Consider the following 16,383-nt stretch of genomic DNA (forward strand, 5'->3'; position numbering starts at 1 on the left):
CTTTTGTGCAGATGCATTGTGCTTTATATATGTAAATATATACTTACTTCTGTTAAAGCTTGTCATTTGCTGTCTTGCAAAACAGATACAAATTCTTGATTATTGTGTTGAGATGGTAATATTATAGGTCAGGGGCTCAGCACAGAATATTATTGAGAAGTAGCTAGCCAGTGAATAGGGTGTAGAGGCTCTGTGCTTTCTCCAGCCCCTGCATTGCTGTTTTCTGAGGAGGGAAGGACAGAACACAGCCCCAGCTGGTGCTTGTTGAAGGCTCTCTGCTTTGTTTTCTCTACCATTCTCATTAGTATGAGCCTTTGATAATATTAAAAAAAAAAAAGTGGAAGTGGTCCAATATGTTTTAGTCATACATATTCTTAAAGATTTCAGAAGTTGTAAGGGATCCATTAACAAGGCACATAGCTGTTGTGAACATCAGTACAATAACTAAAGCTTGAATTGACAACTGCCTGGAAATACTTCATAAATCTGTATGAGACTCAATGTATTCAGTATGCAGCTGGGAAAACATAATGGTTTAATGAATGCCATACATTGCCCATATAGAATCATTTTGGTTGGAAGAGACCCTCAAGATCACTGAGTCCAACCATAACCTAACACTAGCACTAAACCATGTCCCTAAGAACCTCATCTGTGTGTATTTTAAACACCTCCAGGGATGGCAACTCTGCCGCTTCCCTGGGCAGCCTGTTCCAGTGCCTGACAACCCTTTCCATGAAGAAATTTTTCCTGATATCCAATCTGAACCTCCCCTGGCACAACTTGAGGCCATTTCCTCTTGTCCTGTCACTTGTTACTTGGGAGAAGAGACCAACACCCTCCATGCTACAACCTCCTTTCAGGGAGTTGTAGACAGCCATAAGGTCTTTACTTAGCCTCCTTTTCTCCAGGCTAAACAGCCCTAGTTCCCTCAGCTGCTTCTCATCAGACTTGTGCTCCAGGCCCCTCACCAGCTTTGTTGTCCTTCTCTGAACTCTATCCAGCACCTCAATGTCCTTCTTGTAGTGAGGGGCACAAAACTGAACACAGGATTCAAGGTGTGGCCTCACCAGTGGCAAGTACAGGGGGACGATCACTTCCCTAGTCCTGCTGGCTGCACTATTCTTGATGCACGGGTGCATTACATTAATACAACAGTAGCTAATTTTTTAAATGGTAAGGTTTGCGTGAATGAGGTAGGGCTGAGTTCTGCAAGGTGCTGTATAAGCACAGAAGCTTATGGACAGCACACAAGACAAGAAGCAGCATGCAGGTGTTGTTCTTTGTCAACAACACAAGTAACCTGCTTTCTCCTTGTGAATTGTGTCTCATCAAAACCAGCACTTTGTTACAAGGATGCCTGTGTTGTGAAGTATTCTGTCATTAGTTTTGAATTAACTCATTCACCCTTTCATTTGTGGATTAATCCCTTCTACTGCAAGCAAACATCACAGTTGTGGTTGTTCAGGTATTGTTAATCTGTGTCATACATAGGCTGACTACAGTAAACCTAGCTAATGATATCAGATGAGGGCAGCTTTGCTTTAGACTAGCACTAAACTCCAGGTGTGGTTGTTGAACTGTGTAAGTATTACTCCTACAAAAAACTTTATTTTATAGGGATCTTGAGTGCTGAGTTCATTATTTAGGACTGTGTGTTGATTGGGACCCCTAAGCTAAAATAAAACAGCTCTTGGCAAGTGCCTCACTTAATTCCTTAATTTCTTAATTAACTTTGGTCAAGATTGTTAGCTTTATTCCCCTCCCCCTGTTTGTTGTTGCTTTTTTTCCCCCTCTTGTTATGTTTCTTTGAAGTAATGCATTTAATAGTAAAGTGAATAGAAATAGTAGACTCCCCTAGTGATACCTACTGTTGTTTACAATTTCACGACTTACTTGAACTTGGCTGTTTCTAACACAAGAACATTAGTAGCATTACCATGATTACAAGCTGAAAGCTTTTAAGATTAGCAAAATAGAGTTGTAAAATGCAAGCTTTGTCCGGGGTTCTGTGGTATGTTTTTACTTTTTTCTTCTCTGTGATTTTATCGTTAGTATGCTATGGCAAATATCGCTAGGTTTATTTTTCCTGTAGTAACACCGATGCCTACTACAAACTGTGAATCTTCATGGATCAATGAACAATATTGTGGGTTGGCAAAAATCTCTGACTTTGTATCTCGACATAGTAAACTTGATTTTGAAGTACTTTGTTGTAATAAACTTTAACTCTGTTTCTGAGAGTGTTGGCCAAACATGTTGGTATGCTGATAGATTGCATCCCCCCACACACCCCCCCAGTGCTTACCTAAAGTCATTTATTTTTAAGGCATTAGAGGGGCTGGATTGCTGTTCCCATGCTGCTTGCCTTGTTTTGCCAACTTCTATTGGTCAAATCTTCATATAGCCTTTCAGCTCTCACTCCTAACTTGGAAGTGAACGTGGACATTTTGGTCTCTTATTTGGCCAGCTAGTTACCACTAGCATGACCCATAAACCAAAGCAGCCTATTTTTCTAGGCGGTGCCTGGGCAGCTGATTTTTGTTGTTGCTATTCCTTGCATCATGAGCTAATTGTGAGAAAGTGAGGTGAGAGGAGCCATTTCCAACACAGTAGCTATATCCTAGAGACCTCTTTATAAGGCTCATCTGACAATATCAGATTTTATGGGGCTGCTTAGTGTGTTAATTGCCACAGTGGAAGTTGTCTCCTACAAATTTCAAGTGGGGTGTCTGTGCACATTTTTGGTTGGAGGCCAGAGGCAGATCTTCAGCCTGAGATTAGGGTATTTTTGTTCTCCTGGGAAAAGTACAGGGGTTGGGCAGGTGGTGTAAGGAAAGAAAATGCATCAAATGAGTTACTGCTGATTAACTACATTTATTCCAACTCCTCCACTCCATAGTTGCATATATGATGGGTACTTCAGGCATTTATGTGCTGAAATAAATCCTTGTTTGAATGATGATCTATCACAGAAATGGATATGTAATGCATTAAAATAGCCAATGATGGTTTTAAGGTCAATGGCAATTGTGGTGCTGTTCAGAACGTCATCAGAATTATACACTTTAAAAGCAGTTGATCTTTCAAACCTTTTGTAAACAGTATCATGGCTTTTAAGTGAAGTGATAAGGGAGACTCTTCTGCATTTGGAGAATGCTGTATCTAGGAGTAGAAAGAGTGTTTAGAAAAAAAAATAGAATAGTGGAAAACTTCAAATGCTATATTTTTGTAGCATTCCAAGCATCCTATAGAGGGTCCCAGATGAAAAAGACCGTTATGCTGAATTAAAGTATGTTTGGTAGCAGCACAAAAGAAGCCATAGACAAAAGTTGTACTTCCCCCTACCCTAAAAGTAAACCATAGCACATTCATTGTACAGCTGGCTGTCAGCACAGAGGTTGGAAAACAGCACAACAGTTATTAAAGGATTCTAGCTTCTTCCTGAAGGTTTCCCAACCCAGGGAACTTGTGTTGTGCTGTTACAGATGAAAGGTCTGCACAGGGAACCAGAGTTGCTAGTTTCCAATTCAGGCCGCTCTCGTCCTTGTGCTCTGCTCCATGAAGGTTTGTCATGTCAGCAGCACTGCCACGGCCCATGTGAGCTGGCACAACACTGCTGTGGCCCCCAGGCAGTTTCCCTAGTGTCTGGACTGACTTGGGGAGCACAAGATGGTGAGCTAAGACTCAGTACCTCGTTACCAGTTGCCTCTCTGATTGATGACACAGTTTAAAATCAAACACACTGTCTCCAAATTTTGATTTTTCTGCGTGGCTGTATGAAGGATGTTCTGGAACTCTTTCTATTCTTGTTTTCATCCTCCGGAGATGTGTGTTTGTGTTTCTTTGCTAGATACCAGCATCACTAGGTCATTTGCTTCGATTTTAGTGGCTTAAAATGTGAAGGAAGCCACGGGGACTTGTGCAGTTTCACTTGTGTGCACAGTGTAAACTGGTACTCACTTTTTTAGTTACTGCTCTTTGTGGAGAGGATATTCCCGAGATAATTTACAGTTGAAATAAGTAGTGTGTAGACACTGTGCTTATCCGAGTGAATGGAGGAGCGTTTACTGTAACACACCGGGAACAGTCGGTGGCTGCTCCCTCTGTGGGCCGGCAGCGCCTGCGGGCACAGACACTTCTGGGGTGACTCCGCAGAGCAGCGCCAGGGTCCTGCCTGCCCGCTTTACACACACCCTCCACCCTTCCCCCGCCCAAATCCCTTCCTCCGTTTCCCCCTCGAACGTGGGGCGCCCGCTTGAGGGCGGCGCCGGGTAGCCGCCAGGGGGCGCCCACGGCCCGCTCCGGCCCCGTCTTGCTGTCCGGCAGCGCCCCCTGGCGGGCTGAGCCGCTGACGGGTGTGCTTGCCTTGCAGGTCGCACCGGCAGGTACACGCTGATCGAGAAATGGCGGGACACGGAGCGGCACCTGGCGCCCCACGAAAACCCCATCGTGTCGCTGAACAAGTGGGGCCAGTACGCGAGCGACGTGCAGCTCATCCTGCGCCGCACCGGGCCTTCGCTGAGCGAGCGACCGACTTCGGACAGTGTGGCTCGCATCCCTGAGAGGACTCTGTACCGACAAAGCTTACCACCCCTGGCCAAGCTGAGGCCCCCCAGTGACAAATCCATGAAGAGGAGGGAGCCGAAAAGGAAATCCCTCACCTTCACCGGAGGGGCCAAAGGGTTAATGGACATCTTTGGGAAAAGCAAAGAATCTGAGTTCAAGCAAAAGGTGCTCAACAACTGTAAAACAACAGCAGATGAGTTGAAGAAATTGATCCACCTGCAGACGGAGAAACTTCAGTGCATTGAGAAACAGCTGGAGTCCAATGAAGTTGAGATCCGCTACTGGGAACAAAAGTATAACTCCAGCCTGGAAGAAGAAATCCTCAAGTTGGAGCAGAAGATCAAAAGGAATGAAGTGGAGATTGAAGAGGAAGAGTTCTGGGAAAATGAGCTGCAGATCGAGCAGGAAAATGAAAAACAGCTGAAAGAGCAGCTGCAGGAGATGAGGCAGAGGATCATGGAGTGTGAGAACAAGCTGAAGGACTACATGTCTCAAATCCACAACATGGAAAGTGGCCTTGAAGCAGAGAAGTTGCAGCGGGAAGTTCAAGAGTCCCAAGTAAATGAAGAAGAGGTCAAGGAAAAGATTGAGAAGGTGAAGGGTGAAATTGATATTCAGGGCCAGCAGAGTCTCAGATTGGAAAATGGCATTAAAGCTGTAGAAAGGTCTTTGGGCCAAGCTACCAAACGGTTACAGGTAAGATGTCCTTTTTATCCATTGCTAAAGAACAGTGAAAGATTTGACTGTAACTAGTTTCTCTTATGCAGATTTGGAGCCCATGAAAGAAAATGCAAGCAAGTTTCCACAGTGAAGTGGGTAAAAGGAAGAAAGGGTCACTTTAATTTACAAATGGTGTTTCAGATTTTTTTTTTTTTTAAGAGCAGACAGTTGTCATTTCACCTGTGTCTATTTTACTCATTCAAACCATCTGAAAAGAAAAATAGGATTTAGTTACTTGTCTCAGGATAAACCAGCAGATATTTTGGTGCTTGTATTCCTGTCTGTTTGGAAGGCCTGAGTGGCCTGCAGGCTTAGCGCTGAGCGCCACAACACCTTTCATTTATTCATGTGCTGTGGCTCACTTTCTTCCCCAGCAATTACAGCTTGGTTTGCTACCATTCCCTGACTGCCTGGTGACCTCTGAGAAATCACTTGAAGCATATTTTCACTGCGCAGTTGTCCATGATAGAGAAACACCAGAGCTAATATCAGCCAAACTAGGAGAGGGCAGTCTGGCTGCCCCCCATGGTGATACATCTGACTGCCTCGTCCTGCTGAGAGGGAGAGCTCGCTGGCTCCAGCAAGGTGCTGCTCTGCTGGCGGGTCTGGGCACCTCAGACAAATAATAGCTCCTTGAGGAGCAAGAGCACATTTAGGACTGGCGGGGGATTGTTGTACTGCTGGATGCTAAACGGGACCATAGTGCTCTCAGGCTAATGCCTTTAAAAGTTTAAGTCTTCAAGCCTCTGTTGATTTGGCATTAGGTATCTTGAGGATTTAGGTCCTAGGCCTTGGCAGCTCAGTCACTCATATTATTAAACTTCATGGAAATTTGCACTATCGCAGCCTTTTCTGAGGCTAAACTTCAGATTGTTTTCTAGGTCTGTCTGCCACAGATGAATTCAGATGAACAGTTCAAAACCAGCACATGGATAGATGGATGTAGAGCTAAAACAGCTGTTAGCTTATAGAGCCTTTGTTTTAAAGAATAGCATCTCCCATTTCCTGCCTGATGCGTTGGTGTTCAGAATTTTGCTTTCTCTCCACCTCAGGTGTTTGCAGCATGTGTCACAAGAAAAGCCAGTCTCTGCTTCCTAGCTAAAGTTAATGATATCACCTGGAACTTGGTAGAGCAGGAAAGAATAAATATAAATGGAAATCCAGCTGCTAGCTGGATGAGGTGAAGGAGAGATTGTGGCTCCTGGGATTTTAGTGTGCAACGTAAGATAGGACAGAGGCACTGCACATCAGTTTGAGTCGCAATTCTCTCCGCATACCTGGAATTCACAGTTACTATATTACACAATGCTGCAGTTGCAGTAAAGGTGATTCTGCTGTGAATATATAAAGGGATTTTGCATCATCACTCTTGAGCACCCCAAACCATTTCAATATAAGCTGTTTTTACTAAATGTAGGGGGGTAAAAAATGTAATATTTTCCTCCAAAGCAAAATGTATGTATTTTACCAATCCTTAGTAACACCTACTGAGTCTATGATTGAGTTTAAAATCTTCCTTGCTTTTTTTTTTTTTTTTAGGTTAGGGTTCCATTTTCTGTGGTGAGTTCCTATTAAATACAGATCTTCCAAGCTTGTTCTACACCAAAAGGTGCACTAATCCAGAAGTTCAGAAGAAAATACACTCAATTTTATGTTATGTTACACACTTTTGGATGGAAGGAATAGAGAAATATTTTCTTGCATGCTTCAAGTTTGTAACACTCATAGAATCGCCGATTTGAAGCCATAAAAGTTGGGTTTCTTTATAAACCTTTCAATAAGGAAGGAAAGAAAATACTGATTCACTAAATTTTAAGTGATAAGAACAGGAAGGTGGCAATGTTTCATAGCATGAGATAAATTTATAGTAATTTGTCCTGCCTCTTGTATTTCATTCGTTTTCTCTGGCCACACCAGTTAAATTACTTTTCAGCAAGATGATGCTGTGTTCAGTTGAGGATCAGATGCAGCGCTCTTTGCTCTCCCTGTTTCTAGAGAAAGATGTTAAATTCCAAGCCCTACCTGCCCCGCCTCCACCCCACCTCCTATCCCACCCTTCTTCAAGTAAAAGCTCTCACTGAAGTTTCACATTGAAGTACAAAAATAAGAGCTTAAACTAATAAAATTTGGGGTGATAGTTAGCATTTCTGCTTTTTTCCTGTGAAAGTTGGGAAATGTCGTTAATAAGTTATTTATTATGTTAGTTCTGCTAACCTGTGTATTTCAGTGATTTTTTTTTTTTTTAACCGATTTCTCTTCAGTGGCAACTTTGTTACAATATCATTAAAATATGGAGCTGCAGAATTAACATTGTAGTAAGTAAAGACAGTTGAGAATTTCCTGTCTCCCAGGTGCCCAGTTATAGAGTCTAACAGGACTAAAATAAATAGAAGAATATTTTTGTAGAACTGTTTTAAAATTTGGAGATGGCTTGGTTTCTGTTTCTTGGTCCAGTTCCTCTGAAACCTCATAGCAAATGAATGGAAACACAAGTCTAGCGTGAGAAACTGAGACAAACAACATGACGTGCATTGTCTGAACAGATCAAGCAGACACATGAGTGACAAAACAATGGACATTGAAAAGGTCCTAATTGAGACATCAGGTCAGTTGTGTTAAGTTTTTTGCTAACTCTTAAATTTGGCCTCAGCTGTGACCTTACTGCAGATTTTAAATGAAGAAGGGCTCTGCTGTTTGCGACCGTTCCTAGAACAGATCCACAAAACCATTCTGCCCCAATCCTTCTCTGGAGTTCATGGATAATTCTGCTTACACGAGATATTTAGGGAAAAGAGCATTGACCCGACCTCCATCTCTTGCCACAATGAAGATGTAGCAGTATGCACTGTGTGGAAATGCCCACGAACAGGGCCCATGCTCGCTGTGGAAGAGCACCGCATGCAGCTGTCGGCTAATGAAGCTGAATGTGGGGAGCCAGCAGGGAATAATTATAGTCTGAGACTGTCATTAATCCCTTGGAACTGTAGGTTTTGTATATCATGTGAGAATGACACAGTGTTGAGGAAGATCTTCAGTTATCATCTTCTGTGCTAATGAAGGGGTGGTGAACCAGCCAGGATTGGGCCTCGTTGCATAAAACCCAGTATGCTTGCAGAGTGTGAGAGTTCTGTCAGTAAAAATCTACACTCTGAACAGAAAATGCAAAGAACAAGAACAGAAAGGTATTATTGTCCTTTTAGGAACACAAGAACTAAATGAAATATCCAAGTCATGCTGGACACTTCTGGCAGAGCTAGGATTTAATGCCAGGCTGATGCTCAGTTGATGTGTTTTTCTCAGGTAATGTGAGAACCATCTGCTAGTCATCCAAGAAGCATTATAAAGAGACCAGTAGTAACCCCTAATGAGTAATAGTGAGTGTTGATTTGCTTTCTAAATTACGAGTGTGTTTTAACCTTCAGCTCTTCCATTTGAGTTTAGAAGTCAGATGCTTTCTCATCAAAAGTCAAGCATTAGTTGCCCATTTGCAAATAGAGTTCTTGAAATGCTGCCTTTTGCTTGCTACTGCTCAGCAGATGTTTTCTGTTTCCTCGCAGGACAGGGAACAAGAACTGGAGCAACTGACAAAGGAGCTGCGACAGGTCAATCTCCAACAGTTCATCCAGCAAACGGGAACGAAGGTCACAGTGCTGCCAGCAGACCCTGTTGAGGTGGAGGCCCCACATGTGGAGCTCGAGAGAGGTGCAGCACTCAGAATACCTGTGGGGGGTGGGAGAAGGGGATGGCAGTGCGTTTACCTGCTGCATTAGCGCTAGCACTCATGCATGAAGTGAATGTCAGCGAAGAAGTTAGTAAAATATTAAAACAGCAATGTGGCAAATACCCCTCTTCATTCCAAGGGCTTAGCAAGCTGTAAGTAAAGTGCAGTGTGTAGATAACTTCTCTCCCACTGTGCCTATGCATGTGTTTGTCCCATCAGTAACCCATTAGGCTAGCAGCTTTTAAGTGTGGCCACCATGGCTGCAGGCATGTAAGCTGGCACGCAACCTGATTGCATGTCTGACATGGCTGCTCATATGGGTTCTTACCCTTCTGGTGGGATGTGTTGTCAGAGTAGAAAAAGGAATGTCTGGATCTCGAGCAATCCCAGACAGCAGCTGCATGGAAAGAGGAGCTAATCCAATTAGGCTGCCAGCCATCCAGAAGTTCTGCATGGGTGGCTCTTATGGCATATGCAAATTGAGATCAGTGCATTCTCCGCATGCCCACATCTGAATCCAGCATTTCCTAGACAGAAACACGGGAGCGCTTCTGTGTGTCAGAACCGTGGCACAAGCAGAAACTCCTCTGCTGTGGCTCAGCCTCTGCTGGAATGTGCTTCATCTGGTACCCTGTTTGCAAGTGGTCTGTTTATCTCAGCATTCTCCTTAGCTGGTTCTGTCATTCCCCTCAGAAATCTTTCTAACCAAAAGGCATTGGGAGGGTAGGGAGGTGGGGAGAGAAGAAAAGACGACCAGGCCTTAAATGTCAGCACTTGTATGAAGCTTCTCGATTAAGTGGGCTGGAAGCTGAAGCTTTGAATTGTGTAGGTACAACCACTTTCTGCATATTACTTGATAAATGTATTGCATGTATCCCTGTGTGTGTTCCTTGTGGGAGGGTAATTATATTGAGCAGGTATATCTTTGTGGTTTGAAATGAGTAGGAAGTGGGAACCTTGGATCTCGTAACTTCCTAGCCAAGCATTTCAGTTTTTTGTGGTATGTGGTATCAGTATTTCTGTACTGCACTAAGCAGGAAGAGGAGAGGCATTCTATGGACATCACCCTTGATGATGACCTTTCTAACTGCCCTTTTTCTCTTGCAGAGCCAACATTTCAGTCTGGGTCACTCAAGCGCCCTGGGTCATCAAGGCAACTCCCCAGTAACCTTCGGATTCTACAGAATCCCCTATCATCTGGTTTTAACCCAGAGGGCATTTATGTATGACAGTATATACCTCTTCTGGAGAGGACCTAGTAAGGTACCCTGGACAAGATACGCTTTTGGTTTTTTTTCTGCCAACGGTGAATGGAAGAAGAATTTTTTTTTTTGGTTAAGCCTACATATTTTTTTCCTCTTCCTCCAACACACCCCTTGGAGCCATACCCTGTGCACTGATGCTAAAGAAACAGAGAAACTGTCCTGATTCATAATTGTCAAGGATGAACTTGCTATCAACACAACTAGAGTGCAAAAACTTTCATTTGTTTTTGCTACTTCAGAAGTATTTGGGAAAGTATTGTTCCATGTATAGGCATAAATAAAAGACTGAGGGTGAAGGAAACCATGTATGCAACTTAAATGAGGTTTAATTTATTCCCTTTAATCAATGGACGTGTGAATGTTGACCTTTTATATTTTTATTTTTAACTTGTGAATAATCATGTATGGCTGTATGTCAGTCTGACAAGGTGACTTTAATTTGCGTGTACACCCATCTGCCATTTGATCAAGTACAACAACTTGCAATGCAGAGTCCTGTGGAGTGCTGAACCATTGAAATGGTTTCTCACCACTGACGCTGTTAATTTCTGTTGTGGGTCATAGTATGTCATTGCTACCTTTTAAGGCTTGAGAAGTGAGCTTGTGGGATTCACTCGCTGTTGAATCTGCCTTGAATGAAGCACCTAGTGTTTGAAAGATTTATGGAATTTAAAACTCGGCTTGGTAAAAATATTTCCAGCATATGATTGAGGATGCACTAGTTAGATGATATTTTATTATATAGAATGTATATTTGAAATATTTTGACACATTGTATATGCCTTTTAAGAAAAGAACAATGTAAGAAGTTGTCTTCATATATCTTACCAAAAGAGAGTAGGAGGCTTTCACTGTGTGTGATTTTGTACTTTATTTTTTTCCACTAGCCATTACAGTGTTCTTGTTTTGTGGTCAATCTTACTGTTGGGGAAGAAGAATAATCTAAAAGAAATATATATTCTCTTCCAGCCTTCCAAAATTCACTCAAGTTTTGTGGTGGAAAGAAACCTGGCAGAGTCTCAAGTCAATAGCAGAGCTTCTACTGACTTGAGTGGGGCCAGGATTTCCTTCCAGGTCCTCGATGTTAAATGGCGGACTTTTAGCCCCTTTAAAAGATGTATTGCTGCTTGGTCACTTACAGAATATAAAGCTTACAAACAGGAAATTCACACATTTGGTAGTTATTTTTACAAAAAATGTGAAAAGATAACATTGTCATATCTTGGTGTCACTCTAATGCAATCAGAGCTAAGCAAGGATTAGACAGAATGGCTTCCCTGCAGAAAGTGAGACAGTGAGACCCTACCACGTAGCATGTTTGTTACAGGCAGTGAAACTAGATTGCTAAAGTCAATGCCAAGTTTGCAGAGACAGTGACTGGCATCAGTGGAACACTTTGTACACATTCGGAGGCTGGCCTCATGGATGAGTTGAAGAAGGGATGGGCATTACCTCGTTGCATTTGGATTTCATGTTCTAACAGCAACTCCATACTATCATCCCCACCTTTGAGAGCCCTTTGACATGAGAGGGGGTCACCGCGTTTTTGCTGCAGTACTGAATACCTGGACTTCAGTCAGTGGCAAAACGCCAGAACTCCTGATGCCTTTGGGACGGTCAAGATTTTACCACTGGAAGGTAACTCCAAGCTTTTTGCCATAGAAAATACTTAAGAATTCTTAACTCCTAGCATCCTCTTGTGTTGATTTACTGATGTGCAGATAAATGTTAATTTAAGTTTCTTTTTTTAAAAAAGGACCTTCCTGATCATATTGACAAATTGAAGTTTTGTAGGATGTAGTACAAGATGAAGGACTCTTGAGTGTTTAATGCATTTTGTTCTCCCTTTCCACTTACTAATGGCATCATATATTCTAAAAATGCTGCTGTATTTAGACTAACAGCAACAGATAAGGCTGTGAATATATAAAGGCCCTTTCCAAATGGATTCTGAATTTTTACTGCTTAACAGGCCTTTTTTTCCCTTGTGAGCAAACTGGAAAAAGAGATGTTCCTACCTGAGGAATCTTTGCAGCGCTCACAGATTTTACTGTTGGTTTATCACAGTTCCATGCTCATGTTTACTGTGCCCATAACTTTGTATTAAAAAAAAAAAGTGTGTGTATATATATATATATATTCAAAAAGTGTAAAATATATATAGTCTGGGGACAATATCTGTCCCAAGGTACTTGAGCATATATGCCTTACATTCTGGGTTCAATTTACAGAAATAAAATGGCCCTCTCCAGTGGATATCTTGCATCTTTAGCACCTCTTGATGTTAGAGACCTGAGGCACTCAGCACCTTGCAAAGTCTGGCCCAAATTATGCTGCAGAGGGGTGGGGAGAAACACAAGGAAAAGCCTGTTGCAATTTCAGTCTTGTACTGAGATAAAATATTTAAGGCAGGTCAGCATACTTACCAGTTCAAGTTTTTGTCATAATTTGTGACTGGTCCATTTCCCACAGATGTCAGTTTGAGCTGAATTGGACTCTTGCATCATAAAAATTGCATTCTTTTTCTGCCAGGTTATTTAAGGTGGAGGGAGGAGAAATAGGATTAAACGGATGAGAAAGAGCAGCTTTGGAGGGCTTGAGTTATGGCTTTGTAATAGAATCAAGGAAGGAATTTGTCATTTAAGTTACAAAATAGTATCTGCTGATTGCAGCAGCTGTTTGACAGAGGGGTCAGCCTGGAGCTGGCTCAGGAGCAGCCACTGCATCAGCACTGAGTGGACCCTCCTTGTCAGGGCTTTAATACATGTGGCAAGATGATCTGAAAAACATTTACAGTTTTAGCCACTGTTGTGGCAAAGGAGAGGCTTTAGTATCCAAACCTGTCACTTGTGAGACGCTGACAAATTCCCCTGCCCCAACCATACTCCTCTTGCATATTGAATTTCACTTGGTTAAAGTTCTGTAGCATTTTCACCCTCTCTGTAAATAAACCAAAAAGAAATGGCATGCCCTTGCATTAAATGTGACTTGAACAATGTATTACAGTTACAAAAATTCCTTATGTTATGGCATTAGGAGTTTTGCTTCTAATCAACTGCAGAACCTCACTCTTTTTTTTACAAATGTAGAAAAATTCCTTTTCAGAAGTGTTTCAAACCTCCTTATGGGGCATTAGCATAAAGGAAGCTACACATATTAGTTTTAACAAGTGCCATATTATTTACTGGTCAGCATGAAAAAAATGGGTTTTTTTGCTCGTGTTAAATAGTTGAATACACAAGCACTATTTTCCAGTGCACAGGGAATTTATATGGAAAACTCCTGTAATTTATTACTAATAGACATCAACTGTGTTACCTCTCTCATCCATGAGGATACAGTTTATTTTTGCTGGTGATGCTATGTTGTGTGGGGAAAAGGGAGGGAGTGGGGTGACTGTTTGAAAAGCCAGTAGGTTAAGGCCAAGGTGAACATTCTGAATGCCCGAGCAAGGGAGAAACCCAAGTCCCACTCTGAAAAGTCATCCAGGAACCTGCCTCCTGTTATCTTTCTGTGGGACTTAGGTTCCCAAGTGCCTGAATTGCTTCTGGAAATGGTATGTGAGCTTGGAAATGACTTGCTTTTCTAAGTCCTAGCAAGTTGGAAGGAAACTCTGGAAGGAGAGAACTACCACTAGCATTAGCAATATGCAAACATGCTGTCATTGTGAGGTAAGACGGAAAAGACCCTTTAGTGAAATAAATATCTTATCTTGGGGCAATAATTGCCTTGTTTTTAGCATGAAGAGTATTGCATTATTTTAGTGAACTGGGATCATATAAGTTCGAGCAAACAAATTGATCTTGTACTTTTTAGTGAGTTATCTTGAAGCATATAAATTCCTGATGTGCATTAACTTGAGTGAATTGGGCCTTAATGATCCATGTAAATAACAAAATCGTATTCAGATTTTTTTTTCCAGAAAATAGTCTCTACTGGTCTGTACTGTATTAAAGTAAGTGTCAAAGTGTTACTTTTATATTACACTTTTTTTTAAGAACATTGAAACATGCATGTTTATTCTATTTGCTACAGTATTTTAATGTTTTGGATGAAGGCCATCAGTTGTATGGAGATGACAAAACAATCATTCTGTCTATTTATTCAGTATTGCTGCTTCAAGTTTTCAAAATAAAGCTTTCAATGCCAATATAGCGACTGATTGAAAGCTGTTCTAGCTCTCTTCAGGTGTTTTTTTTCTATGTTTATAGAAAACTAAATAAGTGAAACTTGGTATATAAACTGTTATACCAGCAAAGAATTATTGCAATAATATTGTGGGGAGGGTTGGGGGAATTGGCAGTATATATGTAAATTGTGCATGCAGCGAATGCGTTTAGGTCTCAAGTAAATGGAGTGCTGAAGAATGTTCAAATCTTTTGTGGTCTTGCAAGCAAGTTACACATGCAGTCAAATGCTGGTTAGTGCATCGTGCCAGTGTGCTGTGCTTGCGAGGGGCAAGAAAAGCTGAGGTGGTCATGAGGGATCAACTCAGAGCCCTTTGAGCCAACTGGGATTTAAGCACATTCTTGAGTATTCCATAGATGTGTTTCTGAATTGGGCCTGAAAGCATGTTCTGATACAAAAATTTTTCAGTTGCAGCAAGGATGCCTTGTTTCAAGCGTAGCTGCTACCTCTGAAAATCTGAGTAGTTCTGGGATGGATCAAGCATGCCTGCTCTATTTGTAAAGGGTACAAAATGCAGAGAATGTTCAACCTCATGATCACCCCATGAAACTACTAACGAGGGGTTCTGACTGGAAGATTTGAGTTGCTGATGCTTTAACCTAGAGAAGCAACACAAACTAACTGTGAAAACACGAGTGATCCTTTTATTCCTGCTCTGCTTCAATGCAAGATGAAAATCTGTATTATATGTAACTATATTTTTGTCATTTAAAAAGCTTCTATTTTTTATTATTCTCATGAATGGTTGACAAAAGATATTGGATATGCTCCCATACAATAAATTCCCCTCTGAAACTTTGGGTCTTTACAGTTCATGGTTTGCTGGAATTGCAGTGTACATCTCGCGCACATCTTGTGATACAGCTACTGGAACTGTCAGTGAAAGAAGACTTAGCCTGAAAAGCAGGCCAAGGTAACACTTGGTGTGTCTAGAGTTCGATGATTTTTTTTTTTTTTTTTTTTTTTTGTCCTAAAATGACCATCTGTCGAGCATTAGGACAAAATGAACTCCCCTAAATGGCCATTTATTTGGAGGTGTGGTACGTACAACTGGTTGGTGTGGGGACTCTCTGGAAGACAAGAGAGGTCCTCTACCATAAAGTGTGCACCTGCTGCATTTTAATCAAATACAGCCCAGAAACTATAAGATTGGAGCAGCTCGTTTTCAACTAAGGAACTGTCACTGAGATTAATATTAATCCTGAAAAGATAGAATTGGTCAGCGACTGCTGACTTAAGTGACTGGTAAAGTTACAAGCAAGTATAACTTAAAGCAAAGAGGCAGAGGTTTGTTTGGAGATGATCGGGAAGAGGAAGGTACAGCATCTTCACACAACAAATGAGAGGTGCACAGATGCTTTTGGGGCAGGAAGGAATTAAGCTTTGAACAAGACACTGAAGACCCAGTTCAGGTTTAGTCCTTGTGCTGAAGACTGGAGTGCCTGTGAAGATTGCTTGAAATCATTTGAGCTAATCAAGACAGAGAACTTGCTACAGCTGAGGACTTCTGATTTTAGCCATCCAAATGCAGTCCTTAGTCTAGTATCCCAACAAATGTTTTTTCCTAAGCCACCTGGAGCCTGATCTCATTAGATGTGGGGAGAAATGAGCTAACAGTAGTAGCACTGTTGACTGGCAATAAGACAAAGAATGTCACGAGCTGTGCTGAAACCTAGCATCTGGGGTTCATATTGGCAGGACTCTGCTCCCTGAAGGTCCCCTTTTCTGCTTCTGTGCGAGTCAGCTGGCTGGGGTTTGTGGTAACTAAGGTTTCCCAGCATGCTTAGTAGGGCCTGGGGTACAGCTAATGGTTCTGATCTGTTGCTTTGCCTTTAAAGAATAAAGTGGTATATTTGTGTGTGGCTGCTGCAGCACTCACTAGCTCAGTGTAACTGGACCTCTAATGAGTTGCAAAACCAG

General features: G+C 41.9%; 1 protein-coding gene across 7 annotated transcripts in view; it reads left to right on the top strand.

Annotated features, from left to right (window-relative positions):
- RASSF8 (Ras association domain family member 8) overlaps positions 1-14,448 on the top strand; it is a 90,564-nt gene extending 76,116 nt beyond the window's left edge. For all 7 annotated transcript variants that reach the window (XM_071816086.1, XM_065845520.2, XM_071816088.1 and 4 more), the window contains 3 exons: positions 4,376-5,265; positions 8,847-8,991; positions 10,118-14,448. In XM_071816086.1, the coding sequence (XP_071672187.1) occupies positions 4,376-5,265; positions 8,847-8,991; positions 10,118-10,239 (1,157 nt within the window). In that variant the 3' untranslated portion in view covers positions 10,240-14,448. The remainder of the gene's footprint in view (positions 1-4,375; positions 5,266-8,846; positions 8,992-10,117) is intronic.
- The last annotated feature ends 1,935 nt before the right edge of the window (positions 14,449-16,383 follow it).

The sequence above is a fragment of the Patagioenas fasciata genome, chromosome 1 (assembly GCF_037038585.1).
Source record: "Patagioenas fasciata isolate bPatFas1 chromosome 1, bPatFas1.hap1, whole genome shotgun sequence".
In the NCBI taxonomy this organism is placed as follows: Eukaryota; Metazoa; Chordata; class Aves; order Columbiformes; family Columbidae; genus Patagioenas; species Patagioenas fasciata.